The following is a 26,071-nucleotide window of genomic DNA, read 5'->3' as shown; positions in this document are numbered from 1 at the left end:
TAGGCGAGGGGCTGGAGGGAGACGGGGACTCGGAGCCGGGACCAGCGACCCCCATTTCTCGGACACCAATGCGGCTCATCCTAGGTACGGTGGCCGTGTCGGTGGGTGGGTTTACGATGGCCGTGTGGGTGGGTGGGTCCACGATGGCCGTGTGGGTGGGTGGGTTTACCATGGCCGTGTGGGTGGGTGGGTTTACGATGGCCGTGTGGGTGGGGTTCACGATGGCCGTGTGGGTGGGTGGGTTCACGATGGCCGTGTGGGTGGGTTTATGATGGCCGTGTGGGTTGGTTTATGATGGCCGTGTGGGTGGGTGGGTTTATGATGGCCGTGTGGGTGGGTGGGTTTACCATGGCCGTGTGGGTGGGTTTATGATGGCCGTGTGGGTGGGTGGGTTTATGATGGCCGTGTGGGTGGATGGGTTCACGATGGCCGTGTGGGTGGGGCTCACGATGGCCGTGTGGGTTGGTGGGTGGGTTTACGATGGCCGTGTGGGTGGGTTTATGATGGCCGTGTGGGTTGGTTTATGATGGCCGTGTGGTGAACACCCAGTGGCGACTGGAGATTAGGGTTGGTAACCTGATCTCCTCCCCGTAACCCTCTCTCCCGTGTCTCTACCTTTCTCTCTTTCTCTCTCTCGTTGTCTCTCTCCTCATGTCTCTTCCCGTCTCTCTCCCCATGACTCCCTCTCCCCATGTCTCTCTGGGGCCGTCCATAAATGACGTCACGCACCTGGGGGAGGGATCAAGGGATCAGACATTTGTGACGATGAGGGGGGGGTGGTGTTTGAGAAATGTGACGTCACATCAAAATGCGCAACTTTATAAATAAATATAGACAACACGTTCTACTAAATTAAATAGACTTTTTAAATCAATGTTTTCTCCTACAACATCAGAGTGCCGCGCCACATTAAATACGCACCACAATGACAATAGTTTAAAGCGATTTGAAGCATATTGTTGGTTCTTTCGGTAAAGTCACCACGTAGAAGGGAAACAATAAAATAATATTGTTTTATATTTGTATTATTTTATTGTTTCCCTTCTACGTGGTGGTGACTTTACCGAAAGAACCAAGAATAATAATTTTATTGTTTTACAATAATTTTATTGTTTTATATTTTTATTATTTTATTGTTTCCCTTCTTCTACGTGGTGGTGGTGACTTTACCGAAAGAACCAAGAATAATAATTGTATTGTTTTACAATAATGTTATTGTTTTATATTTTTATTATTTTATTGTTTCCCTTCTACGTGGTGGTGACTTTACCGAAAGAACCAAGAATAATAATTTTATTGTTTTACAATAATTGTATTGTTTTATATTTTTATTATTTTATTGTTTCCCTTCTACATGGTGGTGACTTTACAGAAAGAACCAAGAATAATAATTTTATTGTTTTACAATAATTTTATTGTTTTATATTTTTATTATTTTATTGTTTCCCTTCAACGTGGTGGTGACTTTACCGAAAGAACCAAGAATATGAATCCCAGCAGTCACGAAAACTTTAAATCAAAATTTGAAGCATTTTTTTTTGGGGGGGGCGGAGCTTTGTGACGTCACATTTGGGGGGGGGTAAAAAAACGGTCCAAAATCGCGTGACGTCATTTATGGACGGCCCCTCTCTCCCCGTGTCTCTCTCTCTCTCTCACTGTCTCTGTAACCTGTGTGGTTGTGTACTTGTTCAATTGTTAAATTGTGCATATTTTAGCGCTTCAGTATTATTATAACCTCGATTTTATTTTGAACATTTGAAGCAATTGGCGGGACCCCCGGGGTCCCATCGCTGCCCCCGGGGGGGGTGGGTGGGGTGGGTGGGTGGGTGGGGTGGGTGGGTGGGTGGGTGGGTGGGAAACTCCGCGTAGCGACACGAATCTCGTCGCCTTGCCGACAACAAAACTCTGGCGGTCGATCGATTGGCCTCTTCGAGGGCTACTCGGGGCAAACACAGTTTTTGTAAAAAGTTAAAAAAATTACACAAACACGTTGAATTCACCGCCTGTGTGGGCGCGGCGGGGCTCGCCTTGGCTGCTGCTGCTGCTGCTGCGGTCGCTCGTTGGGGACAGTCTGATCGTGGAGGCGCGTTGCTGTCGGGATCGCGTAGTGGGGCGGACTAAAAAATAAAAATAATTATTGACCCCGCAACGCTCCCACGCCCCCCCTTCATTATTTTGTTCAAAAGAAGAGCCACACCCTGTTGTTTGGCAGTCTGCTGCCCCCGAGTAGAGGACTGTCCACCCCTCATGGGGGCAGGAGCCAGAGCCGGTCCACCGGACCTCCTGAATGCCGCAGAGATCCAGGCGGTACCGGTCCAGCTCCCGACAGAGGAGTGGCAGCCTCTCCTCCGCAGTGAGCGTTCGAACATTCCACGTGGCCACGCGTAGTGGCTTTTCGTTGTTCCTGGAGGAGCCCCGAGGGTAGGTATTCAATCTCCTGGCTCCGCCAATTGGGGTTTGGCCAGGAGACGTCATAGACGCCTGGCCCCCCGGGGCCTCCGGCACAAGCTTATTAGTTACATATTTCAGTTTAACTCGTGGTTTAGTGGTAATTAATTGAATGTGGAGGGGTTACCAGCACCTCGCACCCGTCCAGAGCCCCCGTTTAGCCCCTGTGGTGGTCACAGACGCCATGAGGGGAGGAATTGGCCCTCCCCCCACAGCACTGTCCACGACAGAGTTGCCCGTCTGCACCGCGAGGAGGTAGGGGGTTGTTTTGCCGGACTCATATACACAGACACACACACAGATGCACACACACATATAAACACACACAGACAGCGCGCTAACCACTACACTACTGCTCCCCCCCCCACGCACAGACACACAGACACATACACACATACACACAGACACACACACAGACAGCGCGCTAACCACTACACTACTGATCCCCCACACACACAGACACATACATACACACAGACACACAGACACACACATATAGCGCACTAACCACTACACTAATGCTCCCCCCACACACACAGACACACAGACACACACACAGATACACACACACAAACAGCGCGCTAACCACTACACTACTTCTCCCCCCCACACACACAGACACACACATACACACATACACACAGACACACACACACATATAGCGCGCTAACCACTACACTACAATGCGTTACGCTTCCACGTGCGCGGGTCACGTGACAGATTTGACGTCACAGCTCACTTGCCGTGCAATAAAAATAAATGCATTATTGAGTATTTTTATAATTGTTTGCGTGGTGTACAGTCTGGAAAGTACCCACGTGGGCAAATGTCAAGTTTGTTGCATGTCGGGAAGTACGCTAAACATTTTGAACCGACGCACTCACAATCACAACTTTGCCCTTTAACAAACATATACATATACATGGTGATGATTGTGTGCCCAAGAGGACGGACACTGCCCGGAGGAACCGAGGCACAGCTGGGTGCGAATCCACATCTCTGTGTCCCCGTGTCTCTCTCTGTCCCCGTGTCTCTCTCTGTCCCCGTGTCTCTCTCTCTCCCCGTGTCTCTCTCTCTCTCCCCGTGTGTCTCTCTCTGTCCCCGTCTCTCTCTCTGTCCCCGTGTCTCTCTCTCTCCCGTGTCTCTCTCTCTCCCCGTGTCTCTCTCTCTGTCCCCGTGTCTCTCTCTCCCTGTCCCCGTGTCTCTCTCTCTCCCCGTGTGTCTCTCTCTCTCTGTCCCCGTGTGTCTCTCTCTCTCCCCGTGTGTCTCTCTCTCTCCCCGTGTGTCTCTCTCTCCCCGTGTGTCTCTCTCTCCCCGTGTCTCTCTCTCTGTCCCCGTGTCTCTCTCTCTGTCCCCGTGTCTCTCTCTCTCTCTGTCCCCGTGTCTCTCTCTCTCTCCCCGTGTGTCTCTCTCTCTCTCCCCGTGTGTCTCCATCTCCCCGTGTGTCTCTCTCACCGTGTGTCTCTCTCTCTCCCCGTGTGTCTCTCTCTCTCCCTGTGTGTCTCTCTCTCCCCGTGTGTCTCTCTCTCCCCGCGTGTCTCCATATCTCCGTGTGTCTCCATCTCACCGTGTGTCTCTCTCTCTCCCCGTGTGTCTCCAACTCCCGTGTCTCTCTCTTTCCCTGTGTGTGTCTCTCTCTCCCCGTGTGTCTCCATCTCACCGTGTGTCTCTCTCTCCCCGTGTGTCTCCAACTCCCCGTGTCTCTCTCTTTCCCTGTGTGTGTCTCTCTCTCCCTGTGTGTCTCTCTCTCTCCCCGAATGTCTCTCTGTCCCCGTGTGTCTCTCTCTCCCGTGTGTCTCTCTCTCTCCCCGTGTGTGTCTCTCTCCCCGTGTGTCTCCATCTCCCCGTGTGTCTCTCTCTCTCCCCGTGTGTCTCTCTCTCTCCCCGTGTCTCTCTCTCTCTCCTCGTGTCTCTCTCTCTCCCCGTGTGTGTCTCTCTCTCCCCGTGTGTCTCTCTGTCCCCGTGTGTCTCTCTCTCTCCCCGTGTGTCTCTCTCTCTCTCCCCGTGTGTCTCTCTCTCTCCCCGTGTGTCTCTCTCTCCCCGTGTGTCTCTCTCTCTCCCCGTGTGTCTCCAACTCCCCGTGTCTCTCTCTCCGTGTGTCTCTCTCTCTCCCCGTGTGTCTCTCTCTCCCCGTGTCTTTCTCTCTCTCCCCGTGTGTCTCTCTCTCCCCGTGTGTCTCTCTCTCTCCCCGTGTGTCTCTCTCTCCCCGTGTCTCTCTCTCTCTCCCCCGTGTCTCTCTCTCTCCCCGTGTGTCTCTCTCTCTCCCCGTGTGTGTCTCTCTCTCCCCGTGTCTCTCTCTCTCCCCGTGTGTCTCTCTCTCCCCGTGTGTCTCTCTCTCTCCCCGTGTGTGTCTCTCTCTCCCCCGTGTCTCTCTCTCTCTCCCCGTGTGTCTCTCTCTCCCCGTGTGCCTCTCTCTCTCCCCGTGTGTCTCTCTCTCCCCGTGTGTCTCTCTCTCCCCGTGTCTCTCTCTCTCTCCCCGTGTGTCTCTCTCTCCCCGTGTGTCTCTCTCTCCCCGTGTGTCTCTCTCTCCCCGTGTGTCTCTCTCTCCCGTGTGTCTCTCTCTCCCCGTGTGTCTCTCTCTCTCCCCGTGTGTCTCTCTCTCTCCCCGTGTGTCTCCATCTCCCCGTGTGTCTCTCTCTCCCCGTGTCTCTCTCTCTCTCCCCGTGTGTCTCTCTCTCCCCGTGTGCCTCTCTCTCTCCCCGTGTGTCTCTCTCTCCCCGTGTGTCTCTCTCTCCCCGTGTCTCTCTCTCTCTCCCGTGTGTCTCCATCTCCCCGTGTGTCTCTCTCTCTCCCCGTGTGTCTCTCTCTCCCCGTGTCTCTCTCTCTCTCCCCGTGTCTCTCTCTCTCCCCGTGTGTCTCTCTCTCTCCCCGTGTGTGTCTCTCTCTCCCCGTGTCTCTCTCTCTCCCCGTGTGTCTCTCTCTCCCCGTGTGTCTCTCTCTCTCCCCGTGTGTCTCTCTCTTTCCCCGTGTGTGTCTCTCTCTCCCCGTGTGTCTCTCTCTCCCCGTGTGTCTCTCTCTCTCCCCGTGTGTGTCTCTCTCTCCCCGTGTCTCTCTCTCTCTCCCCGTGTGTCTCTCTCTCCCCGTGTGCCTCTCTCTCTCCCCGTGTGTCTCTCTCTCCCCGTGTGTCTCTCTCTCCCCGTGTCTCTCTCTCTCTCCCCGTGTGTCTCTCTCTCCCCGTGTGTCTCTCTCTCCCCGTGTCTCTCTCTCTCCCCGTGTGTCTCTCTCTCTCCCCGTGTGTCTCTCTCTCTCCCCGTGTGTCTCTCTCTCCCCGTGTGTCTCTCTCTCTCCCCGTGTGTCTCTCTCTCTCCCAGTGTCTCTCTCTCTCCCCGTGTGTCTCTCTCTCCCGTGTGTCTCTCTCTCCCCGTGTCTCTCTCTCCCCGTGTGTCTCCATCTCTCTCTCTCTCTCTCCCCGTGTGTCTCCATCTCCCCGTCTCCGGCAGCCCTGCAGGAGAACCCGTGGCTGTGCGACTGTTCCCTCTCCCGCCTCTTCCTGCTGGCTCGGAGCGCCATTGGCGCCACCGGAGGTCAGGGTCAAGGTCAGGGCCACGCGTGCCCGGCTGCCCCCAGGGTCATCCTCGTGGACCCCGACACGGCCTGCGGCGGTCCCGGGGACCTCGCGGGGGTCCCCATGAGGCTGGCCGGCATCGCGGTAGGGGACCCCCCCCCAGCCCCCCCACCAGCCCCCCAACAGCCCCCCACCAGCCCCCCAACAGCCCCCCACCAGCCCCCCCACGTGCGGCCGTGAGCCCCCCGCTGTTTGCTGATGAGACGTCGAATTTTGGGAAGTCGTCGATGGCGTTGTTGGCACGCCGGATTGCAGGCAGCCTCTCTCCAGTCTCAATCTCACCCCTCTACTCTTCCTCCTCATCATCATCCTCATCCTCCTCCTCATCCTCCTCCTCATCATCATCCTCCTCTTCATTCTCCTGCTCCTCCTGCTCCAACCTTCCACCTCCTTCTCCTCATCATCATCATCCTCCTGTTCCTCATCCTCCTCATCATCATCCTCCTGCTCCTCATCCTCCTCCTCATCCTCCTCCTCATCCTCCTCCTCATCCGCCTCCTCATCCTCCTCCTCATCCTCCTCCTCCTCCTCATCCTCGTCATCCTCCTGCTCCTCCTCCTCCTCCTCCTCCTCATCCTCCTCCTCATCCTCATCCTCCTCTCCTCATCATCCTCCTCCTCCTGCTCCAACCTTCCACCTCCTTCTCCTCGTCCTCGTCCTCCTCCTCCAACCTTCCACCTCCTCCTCCATCCCTCCACTCTTCCTCCACCCCCTCCCCATCTCCTCCCTCTCCATCCTCCACCCGCTCCTCTTCGTCACCTACATCTCCCCCCACCACGCCCACCCACCCACCACCACCACCACCGTCCATAAATCTCGCCCCCCACCCCGCCTCCTTCTCTCCCCCCACCTCTCCCCCCCACCTCTCCCCCCCCCACCCCCCTCCCCCCCACCTTCTCTCCCCCCTCTCCCCCCCACCTCTCCCCCCCACCTCTCCCCCTCGCCCTCCCCCCTCCCCGCCTCCTTCTCTTCCCCCACCCCCCCCACCTCTTCTCACCCCCCCGATGCCCCTCCCCCTCTCCCCCCCACCCCGCCTCCTTCTCTCCCCCCACCTCTCCTCACCCTCCTGATGCCCCTCCCCCCCCATCGCCCCTGACCCCGCCTCCTTCTCTCCCCCCCTCCCCGTCTCCCCCCCCACCTCTCCTCACCCCCCCCGATGCCCCTCCCCCCTCCCCCCCACCTTCTCTTCCCCCTCCCCCCCACCTCTCCTCACCCTGCCGATGCCCCCCCCCACCCCCCTCCCCCCCACCTTCTCTTCCCCCTCCCCCCCCACATCTCCTCACCCTCCCAATGCCCCTCCCCCTCCACCCCCCTCCCCCCCACCTTCTCTTCCCCCTCCCCCCCCACCTCTCCTCACCCTCCCAATGCCCCTCCCCCCCCCACCCCCCTCCCCCCCACCTTCTCTTCCCCCTCCCCCCCCACCTCTCCTCACCCTCCCGATGCCCCTCCCCCCCTCCCCCCACCCCGCCTCCTTCTCCCCCCCCACCTCTCCTCACCCTCCCGATGCCCCTCCCCCCCATCGCCCCTGACCACGCCTCCTTCTCTCCCCCCCTCCCCGTCTTCCCCCTCCCCCCCACCTCTCCTCACCCTCCCGATGCCCCTCCCCCCACTGGCCCCTCCCCCAGACTCCGTCTCCCCCCGGTGGGTGCCGTCCCCCACGCGTGCAGGTCTCCGCCTCCAGCCTGACGTCAGCGCTGGGCTCCAGCCTCCTGCTGCGCTGTGACGCGGGCGGAACGCCCACGCCCACGCTGGAGTGGGGGCGGGGCGATGGGCGGGCACTGAACGCCACCGGTACAGCCACTGACACTACTGACACTACTAATACTACTCACTAGTACTACTCACTATTATTACTCACTAGTACTCACTAGTAATACTCACTAGTAATACTCACTATTAGTACTACTACTACTCACTATTAATACTCACTAGTAATACTCACTATTAGTACTACTACTACTCACTATTATTACTCACTACTACTACTCACTAGTACTACTCACTAGTACTACTCACTAGTACTACTCACTACTACTCACTACTACTCACTAGTACTACTCACTAGTACTACTCACTACTACTCACTATTATTACTCACTAGTACTCACTATTAATACTCACTACTACTCACTATTATTACTCACTACTACTCACTACTACTCACTACTACTCACTATTATTACTCACTACTATTACTATTATTACTACTCACTAGTACTACTCACTATTATTACTCACTACTACTCACTATTAATACTCACTATTACTCACTACTCACTATTAATACTCACTACTACTCACTATTAATACTCACTACTACTCACTATTATTACTCACCACTACGCACTATTATTACTCACTACTACTCACTACTACTCACTATTAATACTCACTACTACTCACTATTATTACTCACTAGTACTCACTATTAATACTCACTATTAATACTCACTATTAATACTCACTAGTACTCACTACTAATACTCACCACTACTCACTACTACTCACTACTACTACTCACTATTATTACTCACTACTACTCACTACTAATACTCACCACTACTCACTACTACTCACTACTACTACTCACTATTATTACTCATTACTACTCACTATTATTACTCACTAGTACTCACTAGTACTCACTATTATTACTCACTAGTACTACTCACTATTAATACTCACTAGTACTACTCACTATTATTACTCACTACTACTCACTATTATTACTCACTACTACTCACTAGTACTCACTATTACTACTCACTACTACTCACTACTACTCACTATTATTACTCACTACTACTATAACTCACTACTACTCACTAGTACTCACTATTAATACTCACTACTACTACTCACTACTCACTAGTACTACTACTCACTACTATTACTCACTACTACTCACTACTCACTATTATTACTCACTACTACTCACTAGTACTACTCACTATTATTACTCACTATTAATACTCACTACTACTATTACTCACTACTACTCACTATTATTACTCACTACTACTCACTAGTACTACTCACTACTACTACTATTACTCACTACTACTCACTACTACTCACTACTACTACTATTACTCACTACTACTCACTACCACTACTCACTACCACTACTTCAAACTACTACTACTCACTACTACTACTCACTACCACTACTACAGTGAGGGATAAAAGTATTTGATTCCCTGCTGATTTTGTACGCTTGCCCACTGACAAAGAAATGATCAGTCTATAATTTTAATGGTAGATTTATTTGAACAATGAGAGACAGAATGACAACAAAAAAATCCAGAAAAACTCATGTCAAAAATGTTATAAATTGATTTGCATTTTAATGAGGGAAATAAGTATTTGACCCCTCTGCAAAACATGACTTAGTACTTGGTGTCAAAACCCTTGTTGGCAATCACAGAGGTCAGACGTTTCTTGTAGTTGGCCACCAGGTTTGCACACATCTCAGGAGGTATTTTGTCCCACTCCTCTTTGCAGATCTTCTCCAAGTCATTAAGGTTTCGAGGCTGACGTTTGGCAACTCGAACCTTCAGCTCCCTCCACAGATTTTCTATGGGATTAAGGTCTGGAGACTGGCTAGGCCACTCCTGGACCTTAATGTGCTTCTTCCTGAGCCACTCCTTTGTTGCCTTGGCCGTGTGTTTTGGGTCATTGTCATGCTGGAATACCCATGCACGACCCATTTTCAATGCCCTGGCTGAGGGAAGGAGGTTCGCACCCAAGATTTGACGGTACATGGCCCCGTCCATCGTCCCTTTGATGCGGTGAAGTTGTCCTGTCCCCTTAGCAGAAAAACACCCCCAAAGCATAATGTTTCCACCTCAATGTTTGACGGTGGGGATGGTGTTCTTGGGGTCATAGGGCAGCATTCCTCCTCCTCCAAACACGGCGAGTTAAGTTGATGCCAAAGAGCTCCAATTTGGTCTCATCTGACCACAACACTTTCACGCAGTTGTCCTCTGAATCATTCAGATGTTCATTGGCAAACTTCAGACGGGCATGTTTATGTGCTTTCTTGAGCAGGGGGACCTTGTGGGCGCTGCAGGATTTCAGTCCTTCACGGTATAGTGTGTTACCAATTGTTTTCTTGGTGACTATGGTCCCAGCTGCCTTGAGATCATTGACAAGATCCTCCCGTGTAGTTATTGGCTGATTCCTCACCGTTCTCATGATCATTGCAACTCCACGAGGTGAGATCTTGCATGGAGCCCCAGGCCGAGGGAGATTGACAGTTCTTTTGTGTTTCTTCCATTTACGAATAATCGCACCAACTGTTGTCACCTTCTCACCAAGCTGCTTGGCAATGGTCTTGTAGCCCATTCCAGCCTTGTGTAGGTCTACAATCTTGTCCCTGACATCCTTGGAGAGCTCTTTGGTCTTGGCCATGGTGGAGAGTTTGGAATCTGATTGATTGCTTCTGTGGACAGGTGTCTTTTATACAGGTAACAAGCTGAGATTAGGAGCACTCCCTTTAAGAGTGTGCTCCTAATCTCAGCTCGTCACATGTATAAAAGACACCTGGGAGCCAGAAATCTTTCTGATTGAGAGGGGGTCAATTACTTATTTCCCTCATTAAAATGCAAATCAATTATTAACATTTTTAACATGCGTTTTTCTGGATTTTGTTGTTGTTGTTATTCTGTCTCTCACTGTTCAAATAACCCTACCGTTAAAATTATAGACCTGGCCACCCTACCAGACATGAAATGGAGAGGCAATTTATCTCCCCCGTGATCGAGGCCGCCCCCAGTGGACGCACCAGCACAAGCCCCCCCCCCTCCCCCCCCCGTAGCTGCCTTCGGCCGTGTGGCTCAGCAGAATAGGCCCAGGGTCATCAGATGTGAGTGTGTCACTGTGTGTGTGTCACTGTGTGTGTGTCACTGTGTGTATAGTGATAGTGTAGCGGTTAGCGCGCTGGGCTATGAACCTGGCGACCCGGGTTCGATTCCCGCTCACGGCCAACACCACCAGTGACGATTATCTGAACCGGTTCCCGGGCCTCCCCTAGGTCGACTCAGCCTCAAATGAGTACCCGGTGCGGTGTGTAAACATCGCCACTAGGGAGACAAAGGCGGCCGGGCGTGGTGCTGGCCACACACCCCCTCGTGTACCGTTCCGGCCTTCATAGGTGCTCGCTAACAGCACTTGCCCCTACAGTCTGTTAAGGCTATACGGGAGATCTTTGTCTTTGTGTGTCACTGTGTGTGTATGACTGTCTGTGTGTGTGTGTGTGACTGTGTGTGTGTGACTGTGTGTGTGTGACTGTGTGTGTGTGACTGTGTGTGTGTTCGCTAACAGCACTTGCCCCTACAATCTGTTACAGGCTACACGGGGGATCTTTGTCTTCGTGGTGCGAAGGAGGATCTGGCCCACCCAGTACTCGGGGTGTCCACCACGGTTCAGCACAATGTTGTTTCCGGCGTTTGGGATCCATCTTTAGGAAACTTGTAGGCGTCCCCTTTTTTTTGTTTTTGTTTACCGGAGCTGCTTCACATACGGTGGTGCCTTACCTTGGCGAATGAGCGCCGCGATCTCGTCAACTTCGTCCGCGCCCAAGCAAGCAAACAAACAAACAAACAAACAAAAAAACTGCAAGGTCGACGTTGAGGGGGGTCTGCTCAAGGCACTGCCCCGGGGCCAGAGCCCACGGACCACTCCTGTGCCGGGAGGCGAGCGCCTCCGTGTATTCCTTGCACGGTTGGGGGGGTGGTGCCTGGTCAGGCCCCCTGCACCGATCTTGTTACCGTTTAACCGGTTAGCTTCACGCGGGCTTACGGGCGTGACGAAGGGCGGTGCTTGCACGCGGCCGAGATGAGCGCTACACTCGGCGTCGGCGACGCCGTCTCGAAATCGGCAACGGAGATGTTGCAATGAAAGTGGTTTAAAGTCTCTCTCTCCCTCTCTCTCTCTCTAAAACCATCTCTCTCGCACTCCTGGCTCTTGTCAGTGATCCAGGAGTCTCCGGATAGCGGCTCCCGCTGGTCCGTGCTCTCTCTGCCCGTGGTCTCCTACGGCGACGCGGGGGTCTACCGGTGCCGTGCGCGCAATATGGCCGGGACGGCGGACGCCACGGTCTCGCTCCGCGTCGTCGGAGTCCTCACCACCACCGCCTCACCTCCTCCACCTCCTCCACCTCCTCCTCGCAGCTACGGTAGGGGAGGTGTAGTAGTGGGGGGGGGGGGGGGGCGGTAGTGGGTGGTAGTGGGGAGGGGTGGTAGAGGGGAGGTAGTGGGTGGTAGTGTGGAGGGGTGGTAGTGGATGGTAGTGGGGAGGTAGTGGGTGGTAGTGGGGAGGGGTGGTAGTGGGTGGTAGTGGGGAGGGGTGGGTGTGGGGAGTGGGGAGGGGTGGTAGTGGGTGGTAGTGGGGAGGGGTGGTAGTGGGTGGTAGTGGGGAGGGGTGGTAGAGGGGTGGTAGTGGATGGTAGTGGGGGAGGTAGTGGGTGTTAGTGTGGAGGGGTGGTAGTGGATGGTAGTGGGGAGGTAGTGGGTGGTAGTGGGAAGGGGTGGTAGCGGATGGTAGTGGGGAGGGGTGGGTGTGGGGAGTGGGGAGGGGTGGGTGTGAGGAGTGGGGAGGGGTGGTAGTGGGTGGTAGTGGGGAGGGGTGGTAGTGGGTGGTAGTGGGGAGGGGTGGTAGTGGGTGGTAGTGGGGAGGGGTGGTAGAGGGGTGGTAGTGGGTGGTAGTGGGGAGGAGTGGTAGTGTGGAGGGGTGGTAGTGAGGAGGGGTGGTAGTGAGGAGGGGTGGTAGTGAAGAGGGGTGGTAGTGAGGAGGGGTGGTAGTGAAGAGGGGTGGTAGTGAGGAGGGGTGGTAGTGGGTGGTAGTGGGGAGGGGTGGTAGTGGGTGGTAGTGGGGAGGGGTGGTAGTGGGTGCTAGTGGGGAGGAGTGGTAGTGTGGAGGGGTGGTAGTGAGGAGGGGTGGTAGTGAGGAGGGGTGGTAGTGAAGAGGGGTGGTAGTGAGGAGGGGTGGTAGTGGGTGGTAGTGGGGAGGGGTGGTAGAGGGGTGGTAGTGGGTGGTAGTGGGGAGGAGTGGTAGTGTGGAGGGGTGGTAGTGAGGAGGGGTGGTAGTGAAGAGGGGTGGTAGTGAGGAGGGGTGGTAGGTGTCGGTGAGTGAATGAGTCAGTGGGTGGATGACTAGGTGAGTGGATGAGTAGGTGAGTGAGTGACTAGACGAGTGGATGAGTAGGTGGGTGGATGACTAGGTGAGTGGATGAGTAGGTGAGTGAGTGACTAGACGAGTGGATGAGTAGGTGTGTGAGTGGATGAGTGGATGAGTAGGTGGGTGAGTAGCTAGGTGAGCGGATGAATCAGTGGGTGGATGACTAGGTGAGTGGACCAGTCAGTGGGTGCATGGCTAGGTGAGTGGATGAGTAGGTGAGTGAGTGACTAGACGAGTGGATGAGTCGGTGGGCGAGTGGCTAGGTGAGTGAAATAAGTCGGTGAATAATTGGGTATGCAGGGGACCCCCCCAAAAATGAAGGGGATAGCTTCGGCTTGTGGGGGTCTCCCTTTGCCAGGAAGGGGTCCCCTCTTCGGAGGCGCCGCTAGATCCTCAGTTTCCCAGACTCCCTGACCGAAACCCCCGCGACTGCATCATCCCCTCCGCAGACACGGGGACCGTGGGGGTGTCGGGGCGAGCTGGGTCCAGAGAGGGCGCTCGTGGCGATGCCTCTCGGGCTGAGGGATTCCCCGGGCGGTCCAGCCGGCCGCCACTGCTGCGGCTGCTCAGGGCGCCCGAGGGGATGGACCCCGGGGAGGCGGCCAGGGGGGACACCTTCAGCGTGCTCCTGGACTGGGCGAGCGACGGGGACGAGCGAGGAGTGGGGAGACGGAGAGAGGAGGCAAGTGGCTCCCTCCACGCTCGCTCCACTCCACGCTCCTCCACTCTCTCTCTCTCTCCTCTCATGTCACCGCGCTTTCCTTCACACTCTTTAATCTCCATCTGAATCTGCTCCTCTCTCTCTCTCTCTCTCGCTCTCCTCTCCTAACTTCTCATCTCCCTCTACTCTCTTAACACTCTCCACATGCTTCAGGGCCTCCTCTGCTCTACCACCATCACCACCATTACCATCACCACCATTATCATCGCCACCATTATCATCACCACCATTATCATCACCACCATTACCATCGCCACCATTATCATCACCACCATTACCATCACCACCATTACCATCACCACCATTATCATCACCACCATTACCATCACCACCATTATCATCACCACCATTACCATCACCACCATTACCATCACCACCATTATCATCACCACCATTACCATCACCACCATTATCATCACCACCATTACCATCACCACCATTATCATCACCACCATTATCATCGCCACCATTATCATCACCACCATTATCATCACCACCATTATCATCACCACCATTATCATCACCATCATTATCATCGCCACCATTATCATCACCACCATTATCATCACCACCATTATCATCGCCACCATTATCATCGCCACCATTACCATCGCCATCATTATCATCACCACCATTATCATCACCACCATTACCATCACCACCATTATCATCACCACCATTATCATCACCACCATTACCATCACCACCATTATCATCACCACCATTACCATCACCACCATTATCATCACCACCATTATCATCGCCACCATTATCATCACCACCATTATCATCACCACCATTATCATCACCACCATTATCATCACCATCATTATCATCGCCACCATTATCATCACCACCATTATCATCACCACCATTATCATCGCCACCATTATCATCGCCACCATTACCATCGCCATCATTATCATCACCACCATTATCATCGCCACCATTATCATCACCACCATTCTCATCGCCACCATTATCATCGCCACCATTATCATCACCACCATTATCATCGCCACCATTACCATCACCACCATTGCCATCGCCATCATTATCATCACCACCATTATCATCACCACCATTATCATCACCATCATTACCATCACCACCATTATCATCACCACCATTATCATCGCCACCATTATCATCACCACCATTATCATCACCACCATTATCATCGCCACCATTATCATCGCCACCATTACCATCGCCATCATTATCATCACCACCATTATCATCACCACCATTATCATCATCATCATTACCATCACCACCATTATCATCACCACCATTATCATTACCACCATTATCATCACCATCATTACCATCACCACCATTATCATTACCACCATTATCATCACCACCATTACCATCACCACCATTACCATCACCACCATTGCCATCGCCACCATTATCATCACCACCATTATCATCACCACCATTATCATCACCACCATTATCATCGCCACCATTATCATCGCCACCATTACCATCGCCATCATTATCATCACCACCATTATCATCACCACCATTATCATCACCACCATTATCATCACCACCATTATCATCACCATTATTACCATCACCACCATTATCACCACCATTACCATCACCACCATTATCATCACCATCATTACCATCACCATCATTACCATCACCACTATTATCATCACCACCATTATCATCGCCACCATTATCATCGCCACCATTATCATCACCACCATTATCATCACCACCATTATCATCACCATCATTACCATCACCACTATTATCATCACCATCATTACCATCACCACCATTATCATCACCACCATTATCATCACCACCATTACCATCACCACCATTACCATCACCAGCACCGACACCAACAACATCCGCCGTTTGCCACTAAGTGGCGGTGACGTCACCACCCATAGGGGGGCGACTACTTCTTCCAATATTTGAGGCACAGCAGCCCCAGAAGGGTTAACCCCCACCTTGCCTGATGATGTTTATTTGGTTGAGGGATTTTTCCTCCTCCCAAGAACTCATGGAAATGCTCAGCACACCTGAAAACCCGTTCCTGGGGGGGGGGGGGGGCGGGGGGGGGGGTGGTGGTTGGAGATCGTATTGCCATTCTTTCCCTTAAGGATGGTGAAAGGTGAAGGAATAAAATCGTGACTTGTGATTGTGGGCTACTCAGACAGATTCAATCTCCTCAGCAACCCGCGCCCACTACTCATCCTTCCAGTGCCCCGCACGGCCCTCCGAATCTCTGAGCGAAGGCTTGGGTAAGCCTCCTCATTCTCCGGGGTTGGATTTGCAGGCGACCCGCCAGGAAATCTGCTCCCTCAACCAGGGTCTCTGGGGAGGTCTGGACCGCATACCCAAATGCAGCCATTGCAGCTGCACGATCCACAGTCCTGAACCTCACTCGTTTGCGCTCAGCATCGAAAGGAGGGGTGTACGGTGCCAACCCCAGCCGCAAGCAATGTTGAAATTCCTGCTTGCAACTATCCTCGGCTAGCTGAGAGGAGGCCACTGTGGGTTTGATTGGGGTCCTAGAGGGACACCCAACACCGGAGTGGAAGAATGCCAGGCGCATCTTACAGATGACTAGTCGATGGTCAGTGGGCAGATCAGCAAGACGGTAGGTCCTGTTGTCAAGGACATGGGCCCGCACCCGCTGTTCCGCCACTATGTAGTCAAGCGGATGTTTCTTCTTTGGTTCTTTTGGTAAAGTCACGTAGAATGAGAATAAAATAATAAAATAAAATAAGACAATAAAATTATCATGACGTTTCGGCCACAACACAAGTAGCCTTCTTCAGGTGAAAGAACAGAACTGTCGGGACGACAGAGCTTCAATTAACGCTGCTAAGATTTGGAGCGTCTTTTAAGCTCGAAAGAACCAAAGAAGATGAATCCTTGCAGTCACGAAAGCTTTAAATCGAAATTCAAGCAGATGTTCTTGCTTGGACCCCGGCATGCACCCATGACGTTGTGTGGATGCGCCGATGCCGGAATAGAATGTTGATAATTACAAGCCCATGGGCTGCACAGAAGTCTAGTAGCCTTCTACCGTTATTATTGAGCCGATCTGGCCCATGCCTTCCAATCACTTCAGCCCAGGTGCCTGCATCATGACCCACTCGGGCATTAAAGTCACCTAACAGGATGACTCGATCCTGAGGGGCCACATTAGCTAGCACCTGTCACGGGAGGTTATAGGTGTCTGACTCATCGGCCTTATATGCTTCCATGCACTGATGTTGATCTTTGGTGGAGGCATAAGCAACCACCACCACCACCACCATTCCTCACCTCTTTTTGATGGGGAGGTGAGCCCAAAGTAGCCTGGGGCTTACAGCTTCCCACACCTCACCGCCACGCTCCCACGCCCCCTTCATTATTTTGTTCAGAAGAAGAGCCACACCCTGTTGTTTGGCAGTCTGCTGCCCCGAGTAGAGGACTGTCCACCCCTCATGGGGGCAGGAGCCAGAGCCGGTCCACCGGACCTCCTGAATGCCACAGAGATCCAGGCGGTACCGGTCCAGCTCCTGACAGAGGATTTGCAGCCTCCCCCTCCACAGTGAACGTTCGGAGCGGCTTTGTTTTCCGTTTCTGGAGGAACCCCGAGGGTGCGGGTTCAGTCTCCTGGCCGTGCTTGATGGGGTTTGGCCAGGAGACCTCCCAAACGCCTGAACCCCCTGGTGCCTTCAGTACAAGCTTGGTTAGATCTTTTCGACGTCGTTTAGTGGTATTCAGGTTGAAGGTGGAGGGGTTAATATCCACTTGCACCCATCCAGAGCCCCCAATTGGCCGCTGTGGTGGCTACGAGCACCATGAGGCGAAAGGCAGATTGTAAAAGGCCGTTCGCCCCGTGGCGTGACTCACATCCACCACAGAGTTACTGTGCAGTAGCAACGAGGGGGTAGGGGGGTTGTATTTTCAAGACACCGCCACCATCACGACCTCCTTCATGACTACCTTCACCACCACCACCACCATTACCACCACCTCTATCACCATCACCACCTCCACCACTACTACCACCAACACCACCTCCTTCATGACTACCTTCACTACCACCACCACCATTACCACCACCTCTATCACCATCACTACCTCCTCCACTACCACCACCATCACGACCTCCTCCATGACTACCTTCACCACCACCATCACTATCACCATCCTGACCTCCACCACCACCATCACTACCTCCTCCATGACTACCTTCACCACCACCTCCACCACCTCCACCACCACCATCACTACCTCCTCCATGACTACCTTCACCACCACCACCTCCACCACCACCTCCATCACTATCACCATCACGACCACCTCGATCACTACCTTCACCACCACCACCTCCACCACCACCACCTCCATCACTATCACCATCCTGACCTCCACCACCACCATCACTACCTCCTCCACCACCTTCACCACCATCACCTCCATCACCATCACGACCACCTCGATCACTAACTCTACCATCACTACCCCCACCAACACCATCAATACCTCCACCACCCTCACTACCACTACCACCACCTCCTTACCTTCTGCACCACCGCCTCCATTACTACCTCCACCACCATACCACTACCATCACTACCTCCACCATCTCTACCACCACCACCTCCACCACCTCCTGCACCACCACCTCCATTACTACCTCCACCACCATACCGCTACCATCACTACCTCCACCATCTCTACCACCACCTCCACCACCTCCTGCACCACCACCTCCATTACTACCTCCCCCACCATACCACCACCATCACCACCACCACCATCACTACCACCACCATCACTACCATCACCACCTCCACCACCTCCTGCACCACCACCTCCACTACTACCTCCCCCACCATACCACCACCATCACTACCACCACCATCTCTACCACCACCACCTCCTGCACCACCACCTCCATTACTACCTCCCCCACCATACCACCACCATCACAACCACCACCATCTCTACCTCCACCACCTCCTGCACCACCACCACCTCCATTACTACCTCCCCCACCATACCACCACCATCACCACCACCACCATCACTACCACCACCATCACTACCACCACTACCACCACCACCTCCACCACCCGCTCTGCTGTCACCGTGCAGGAAGTGAACGTTGGCGACTTCTTCACGCCGGGCTCCCGCCGAGCCGCTCCATCGGCCCGCTCCTGGCCCAACCGTGGGGGTTGGGCCGTGTCGCTGAGCTGGGGCGACTCGGCACCTCGGGATGTCGCCTGGCTCCCCGGCCCCTCCTCCTCCTCATCCTCCTCCTCCTCCTCATCCTCCTCCTACTCATCCTCCTCATCCTCCTCCTCCTCCTCCGGCGGTGACCCCGAGGAGGTCTCCCGCCTGCTCCTCCGAGGCCTGACCCCGGGCGAGGCCTACGAGGCCTGCGTCAGGCCCTGGAGCCCACGGGGCGGGGGGAGCGGGGGAGCCGAGGTGTCGCGTGGAGGGGACTCTTCCTGCGTCGCCTTCCACGCGGGAGAGGCGACGGGGATCGGCGGCGGCGGCAGCGGCGGGGTCGGCGGCTGGGGCAACGGCGCCAAGGGCGGAGGCCCGGGACTTGGGGACGGAGGGAAGGAAGGAGGAGGAGGAGGAGGAGGGGGAGGAGGAGGAGGAGGAGGAGGAGGAGGAGGGGGAGGAGGAGGAGGGGGACCTGGAATGGAGCCGGATGAGCGGGGAGAGAGGGGCCCGGAGGGAACGGCGGGAAGTCGCGGGGAGGCAGCTGGGAGCCGGGGGCAGGAGGAGGTGCCCGGTGGTGGTGGTGGTGATGGTGGTGGTGGTGGTGGTGGTGGCGGTGGTGATGGTGGTGTTGGTGGTGGTAATGGGGGTGGTGGTGGTGGTAATGGGGGTGGTGGTGGTGGTAATGGGGGTGGTGGCGGTGGTGGTGGTGTTAGTAATGGTGGTGACGGTGGTGGTGGCGGTGGTGGTGGTGGTGGTGGTGACGGTGGTGGTGGTGGTGGTGGTGGTGGTGGCGGTGGTGGTAACTGGGGTGGTGGTGGTGGTGGTGGTGGTGGTGGTGGCACTGTCGGTGGCACTGTCGGTGGCACTGTTGGTGGCACTGTCGCTCCTCCCGGTAACCGCAGTGACAACGGCGAAGAAGAATCCGGCGGCGGGCAGCCCGCGATGACGGAGGGGAGGAGCCAGGGCGGAGGAGGCGGTGGAGGCGGTGGAGGCGGTGGAGGCGGTGGAGGCGGCGGCGACGACCGACGGAGGCCGCCCAACGGAGACCCCGGACGGCGGCAGCCGGAGGGCCCCAGCGGCGGCGGTGGCCCCTCCAAGGAGGGCCCCAGCGGTGGCCCCTCCAAGGAGGGCCCCAGCGGCGGCGGTGGCCCCTCCAAGGAGGGCCCCAGCGGTGGCCCCTCCAAGGAGGGCCCCAGCGGCGGCGGTGGCCCCTCCAAGGAGGGCCCCAGCGGCGGCGGTGGCCCCTCCAAGGAGGGCCCCAGCGGCGGCGACGACTCGGCCTGGGCCACGTTGGCCGCATGCGGAGCCCTCCTGGCCGCCGCCGCTCTCCTCGCGGCCGCGGCCGTAGCCTGCGCTCGCCTCAACCGCCGCTCCTCCGCCTTCCTCTTCTTCTCCTCCACCTCCTCCTCCTCCTCCTCCTCCTCATCCTCCTCCTCCTCTTCCTCGTCGTCGTCGCCACGCCAAGCGGGAGCAGGAGCCGGAGGAGGAGCCGGAGGAGGAGCCGGAGGAGGAGCCGGAGGAGGAGCCGGAGGAGGAGGAGCCGGAGGAGGAGCCGGAGGAGGAGGCCGCGCCTCGTCGTCGCCGCGGCTGTGCTGGGAGCGGGCTGGCCGCTCGGCGTCGTCCGTCCGCCGCGAGGAGCTGGCCAGGGAGTCGTACGTTCGCTTCGAGTCTCTGAGGCCCGGGGGTCGGGAGCCCGGGGGCGGCCCCGGCGGGGGACGCCGGGTGCGGGGGAGGGGGGGGAGGGACGGGAGCGGAGGGGCCGGGGAGAGGAGCCGGCTGCTGAGCGCCTGCACCAGCGTCGCCTCGGGGCTCAGCGCGAGGAGCGACGGCTCCAACCCCGAGTACCTGTGCTGAGAGGGTGGGGGGGTGGGGGTGGGGGGTGGTGGGGGGTGGGGGGTGGGGGTGGGGGGGTGGGGGGGTGGAGTAGCTGTGCTGAGATGGTGGGGGGGTGGGCGATGGAGTAGCTGTGCTGAGATGGTGGGGGGGAGGGGGGGGGTGGGTGGGTGGGGGGGGTGGAGTAGCTGTGCTGAGATGGTGGGGGGGGATGGAGTAGCTGTGCTGAGATGGTGGGGGGGTGGAGGATGGAGTAGCTGTGCTGAGATGGTGGGGGGGAGGGGGGGGGTGGGTGGGTGGGGGGGGTGGAGTAGCTGTGCTGAGATGGTGGGGGGGGGGGTGGGGGGATGGAGTAGCTGTGCTGAGATAGTGGGGGGGAGGGGGATGGGGATGGAGTAGCTGTGCTGTAATAGTGGGGGGGGAGAGGGGGGGTGGGGGGAATGGAGTAGCTGTGCTGAGATGGTGGGTGGGAGGGGGATGGGGATGGAGTAGCTGTGCTGTAATGGTGGGGGGGGAGAGGGGGGGTGGGGGGAATGGAGTAGCCGTGCTGAGATGGTGGGGGGGGGGGAATGGAGGGGAGCCACTTCCTGGCTGATGTATTTTTTTATTTTACCTAAGAACTAAGGGCCACACTGAGCTGCGTAGCTCTGTGAGTGTGACTCGATACACCGCAGTCCATTGGGGGTGTATCGAGTCGCACACACTCACACTAAACTTAACTTTCATTTTATTTCACCAAGGTATATGTCGCCCTTTGTTCAGAAGCGACCTAGCCATCATAAACGAGAGCTCAACAAAGTGGGCTTATCGTCATCATTGTGTGGAGATTCTGAACGCGTGATGTTTGATTATACATTTCGAAGGAAAGACCGAAGGACCCGGAGAAAAATCCCCACGACCGTGGGGTGAATATGCGAACTCCAAATATAGAGTAGGCGTCAGGATGGGGATCGAACCCATGACATTCTGTACTGGGCTGCCTCTCTCTGATGTCCGACGGTTTTCTCCACGTCATTGGAGCTCTGTCAGAAACTTACATTTTCAGCCTTTGCGATACCACCAGCCGACACGGCCGTCGTGAACCCCATCCAGAGACACGGCCATCGTGAATCCCACCCAGTGACACGGCCATCGTGAACCCCACCCAGAGACACGGCCATCGTGAACCCCACTCAGTGACACGGCCATCGTGAACCCCACCCACCGACACGGTCATCGTCAACCCCACTCAGAGACACGGCCATCGTGAACCACACCCAGTGACACGGCCATCGTGAATCCCACCCAGAGACACGGCCATCGTGAACCCTACCCAGAGACACGGTCATCGTGAACCCCACTCAGAGACACGGCCATCGTGAACCACACCCACCGACACGGTCATCGTGAACCCCACTCAGAGACACGGTCATCGTGAACCCCACTCAGAGACACGGCCATCGTGAACCACACCCACCGACACGGCCATCGTGAACCCTACCCAGAGACACGGTCATCGTGAACCCCACTCAGAGACACGGCCATCGTGAACCCCACCCAGAGACACGGCCATCGTGAACCACACCCACCGACACGGTCATCGTGAACCCCACTCAGTGACATGGCCATCGTGAACCCTACTCAGAGACACGGCCATCGTGAACCCCACCCAGTGACACGGCCATCGGGAACCCCACCCAGAGACACGGCCATCGTGAACCCCACCCAGAGACACGGCCATCGTGAATCCCACCCAGTGACATGTCCATCGTGAACCCCACTCAGTGACATGGCCATCGTGAACCCCACCCAGAGACACGGCCATCGTGAATCCCACCCAGAGACACAGCCATCGTGAACCCCACCCAGAGACACAGCCATCGTGAACCCCACCCAGAGACACGGCCATCGTAAACCCCACCCACTGACACGGCCATCGTGAACCCCACCCAGAGACACGGCCATCGTGAACCACACCCAGAGACACGGCCATCGTGACCCCCACCCAGAGACACGGCCATCGTGAACCCCACTCAGTGACACGGTCATCGTGAACCCCACCCAGAGACACGGCCATCGTGAACCCCAACCAGAGACACGGCCATCGTGACCCCCACCCAGAGACACGGCCATCGTGAACCCCACTCAGTGACACGGCCATCGTGAACCCAGAGACACGGCCATCGTGAACCCCACCCAGAGACACGGCCATCGTGAACCCTACCCAGAGACACGGCCATCGTGAACCCACCCACCCACACGGCCATCGTGAACCCACCCACTGACACGGCCATCGTAAAACTCACCCACCAAACCCATCTTGCCCATAAAACATCTGGGCAGTTCACCAACATTTGTTCAAGCAAAGGTTGACTGCTGCTGCTGATGACGAGAGACTGAATGTCGAAACCCGGTCCGCAGTGTTGGTGCTTGTGCTGAACCAATGTTGCTGCTTATGTAGGAGGTATTCAGCCTGTGTGTGGTCAATGAGTTGTCTAGAAACGTTCTCAAATATACAGTCGGACTCTCGATTATCCGCACTAATGATGGTGGCGGATGGCCGAGGGCAATTCAAACGTTGGGGATAATCCAAGAACGTAACCAATTTCCGCTGGTCTCTCTATGCCAGAAACCACTAAAATACGTGCGAATTACGTTTAAGTTAGGAAAATTTCGTTTGTTCACGAACAAAAGACGTATTTGTTGTAAAGAATTCATTGATTTTGTTTCACGGAACTGCCATCTGATTTCGAGTTAAAACAAAACTTCCGTTTCTCTGTCGTAAATGAAACATCTGACTAAATAAAGATGAGGGATGAATCACTCAAAATTAAGCAGAATTGACGATATCGAGTGATACTGTTTCGATTTACAACGAATACTGACGATCGACCAATCGAGGAGGAGCGTTCTCAGTGAAGAATCCTGCCCACTCAGTGGACAGCAGAGCCACGCCAATCAAAATCAATGAAACTTCGCCCACTGTTGTAAAGATATTGCAACGACTGTATTGTAGAGGGGGCGATCACGTGGATTTCCGATCATCCGGAGCCACAAATTTGTTCGGTTTAAGCGTGTGACTTGTAATAAACATTTCCAAGAACAACAATTGTGGAACTGTTTTTAGGCTTATTCATGGCTTAAGGGAAAAAAATCCATGAATTATAAATACAGTTAAAACCTTGGATTGCGAGTAACTTGGTCTTGCGAGTGTTTTGCAAGACGAGCAAACATTTTAAATGAATATTAATTTGATGAACGAGCGAGGGTCTTGGCAATACGAGTGGCAGTACGTGTACACGCTTTGTCCTGCCGAGCGTCACGTGATCATAACTGATGTACGAACGCTTTGATATACGAGTGTGCTTTGGATTACAAACACTTTTTTTTCCGGAACGAATAATGCTTCGCAATCCAAGGTTTTACTGCATGTCAAAATCTCAGGTGTATGGTTAATCCGCAAATCAGATGTTTTTAGTCTATTGTATTTGTCCCCGTCTCTGCGTGTATGGAAGAGACAACAACAACAACCGCCATTCACCACTAAGTGGCGGTGACGTCACCACGACGCTTGTGCCAGGCTATGTGCACCCTGAGGCCACGTGAAGTGTCGAACGCCCGCTGGCAGGAGGTCACGGGGCAGACCCAGGTGCCACGGGTCGACTGACTGAGATGACTGGCTGATGCACCACCTGTGCCCCCTACTGTGCCGACCTGCTGTGCTTTAGCCACCCGGCGCTCCGCTCGTTGTTGTGAGCGTCGCTCCTCCGCCCTCCGTTGTTGTTGGAGGGCGACTGCCTCCAACTGCCCAGTAGCGTCCTTCACGAGCCTCCTCCACAGAGGCCGATTTTGACACCGCTGGTATCAGTCATTGGCAAGTCCACTCAGCTCCACGTCCTCCTGAACCACCTCACTCCATCTCTTCTCTAGCCCGTGCCACGCCCGTTTAGCCCCCTCAATCCGGCCGAACAAAAGCTGTTTCGGCATGCGGTGGCTGGGCATGCGGGCAACATGACCCAGCCATCGCAGCCTTGCCCGCCGGAGGAGCTCACCGATGGGACCTTGCCCAGATCTTTCAAGGATTTGTGAGCTCCTCACACAATCCAGTCTGGTTAAACCCAGGATGGATCGTAGGCAGGCCAGCCTAAATGTTTCTAACCGGCGAAGATGTTCCATTAGGGGGGTCCACGTTTCTCAAGCGTAGAGAAGGGAGGGAATGACCGTGGCCGAGAAGACCTGAAGCTTAGTGCGGAGCGACAGACCAGGTAGCTTCCACACAGCGTTACGCAACCGATGAAAAGATATTGCCGCTCGACTGATTCGGAGTGAGACCTCTGCTGTTAAACGGGAGCCGGTCATAAGCACACTGCCCAGGTATGGGAAACTCTCCACTCACTCCACAACTGCCCCATCGCCGATTGGGAGTTGTGCGGGTGTAGTGTCCGATGGTACAAAATACCCAGGCAGGTGCTTAGTTTTGGTGGGGCTGATGGTAAGGCCCCACCTCTTAGTGGCACGCTCCAGTCTCAGCAGCAGCGTCTCCAACTCCTCCTCTGAATGAGCAGCTATTACCAAATCATCAACATACATAACGTGGTTGACCAATAGGGAGCCATCCCTTGACCGCACCCGCGCATCGACCAGCCTCCCATTATATCTGTACCATATGGAGATTCCCCCGGTACAGCTATTGAAGGCTTCACGAACTACGTGGTCAAAATAGATGTTAAATAATGTGGGAGCCAGAGGACATCCCTGTCGCACCCCAATGTGTACAGGGAATGGCTCTGACTCCCAGCCACGTAGTTTTATCCGGGCCCGCTCACCATCATGAAGGTCCTTAATGATCGTGAGCAGAGGGTCAGGTACTCCAAAAGCACGAAGAACAACCCAGAGCCCAGGCCTACTGATGGTATCATATGCCTTGACCAGGTCAATAAAGCAGAAATGTTGGTCTTGTTGGAATTCCCTACACCTCTGCTGTAGCAGACGGACAGAAAATATGGCATCTGTGCAGGACCGCCCTTTCCTGAAACCGCATTGGGGCTCCGCAAGCCTCTCCTCAGCGTGCCTGGCAAGGCGATGCTGAAAAATCCTTGCCAGGACCTTTCCCGGCACACTGAGGAGTGAAATGCCCC

The 26,071-nt window shown here is 55.2% G+C and overlaps 1 protein-coding gene across 1 annotated transcript in view; it reads left to right on the top strand.

Moving 5' to 3' along the window:
* The window catches only part of LOC116938040 (uncharacterized), a 31,089-nt gene extending 10,114 nt beyond the window's left edge, over positions 1-20,975 (top strand). Inside the window, exons 5-12 of the mRNA XM_076058238.1 lie at positions 4-84; positions 5,889-6,097; positions 7,639-7,804; positions 11,988-12,191; positions 13,642-13,874; positions 19,044-19,748; positions 20,184-20,465; positions 20,721-20,975. Coding sequence (XP_075914353.1) covers positions 69-84; positions 5,889-6,097; positions 7,639-7,804; positions 11,988-12,191; positions 13,642-13,874; positions 19,044-19,748; positions 20,184-20,465; positions 20,721-20,975 — 2,070 coding nt within the window. The 5' untranslated portion in view covers positions 4-68. The remainder of the gene's footprint in view (positions 1-3; positions 85-5,888; positions 6,098-7,638; positions 7,805-11,987; positions 12,192-13,641; positions 13,875-19,043; positions 19,749-20,183; positions 20,466-20,720) is intronic.
* The last annotated feature ends 5,096 nt before the right edge of the window (positions 20,976-26,071 follow it).

The sequence above is a fragment of the Petromyzon marinus genome (assembly GCF_048934315.1).
Source record: "Petromyzon marinus isolate PM22_M1 ecotype Great Lakes invasive population chromosome 68 unlocalized genomic scaffold, UKy_Petmar_22M1.pri1.0 chr68_unloc.3, whole genome shotgun sequence".
Taxonomy (NCBI): domain Eukaryota; kingdom Metazoa; phylum Chordata; class Hyperoartia; order Petromyzontiformes; family Petromyzontidae; genus Petromyzon; species Petromyzon marinus.
The sequence above is the reverse complement of the archived record's forward strand: the minus strand, read 5'-3'. Positions and strand labels throughout refer to the sequence as shown.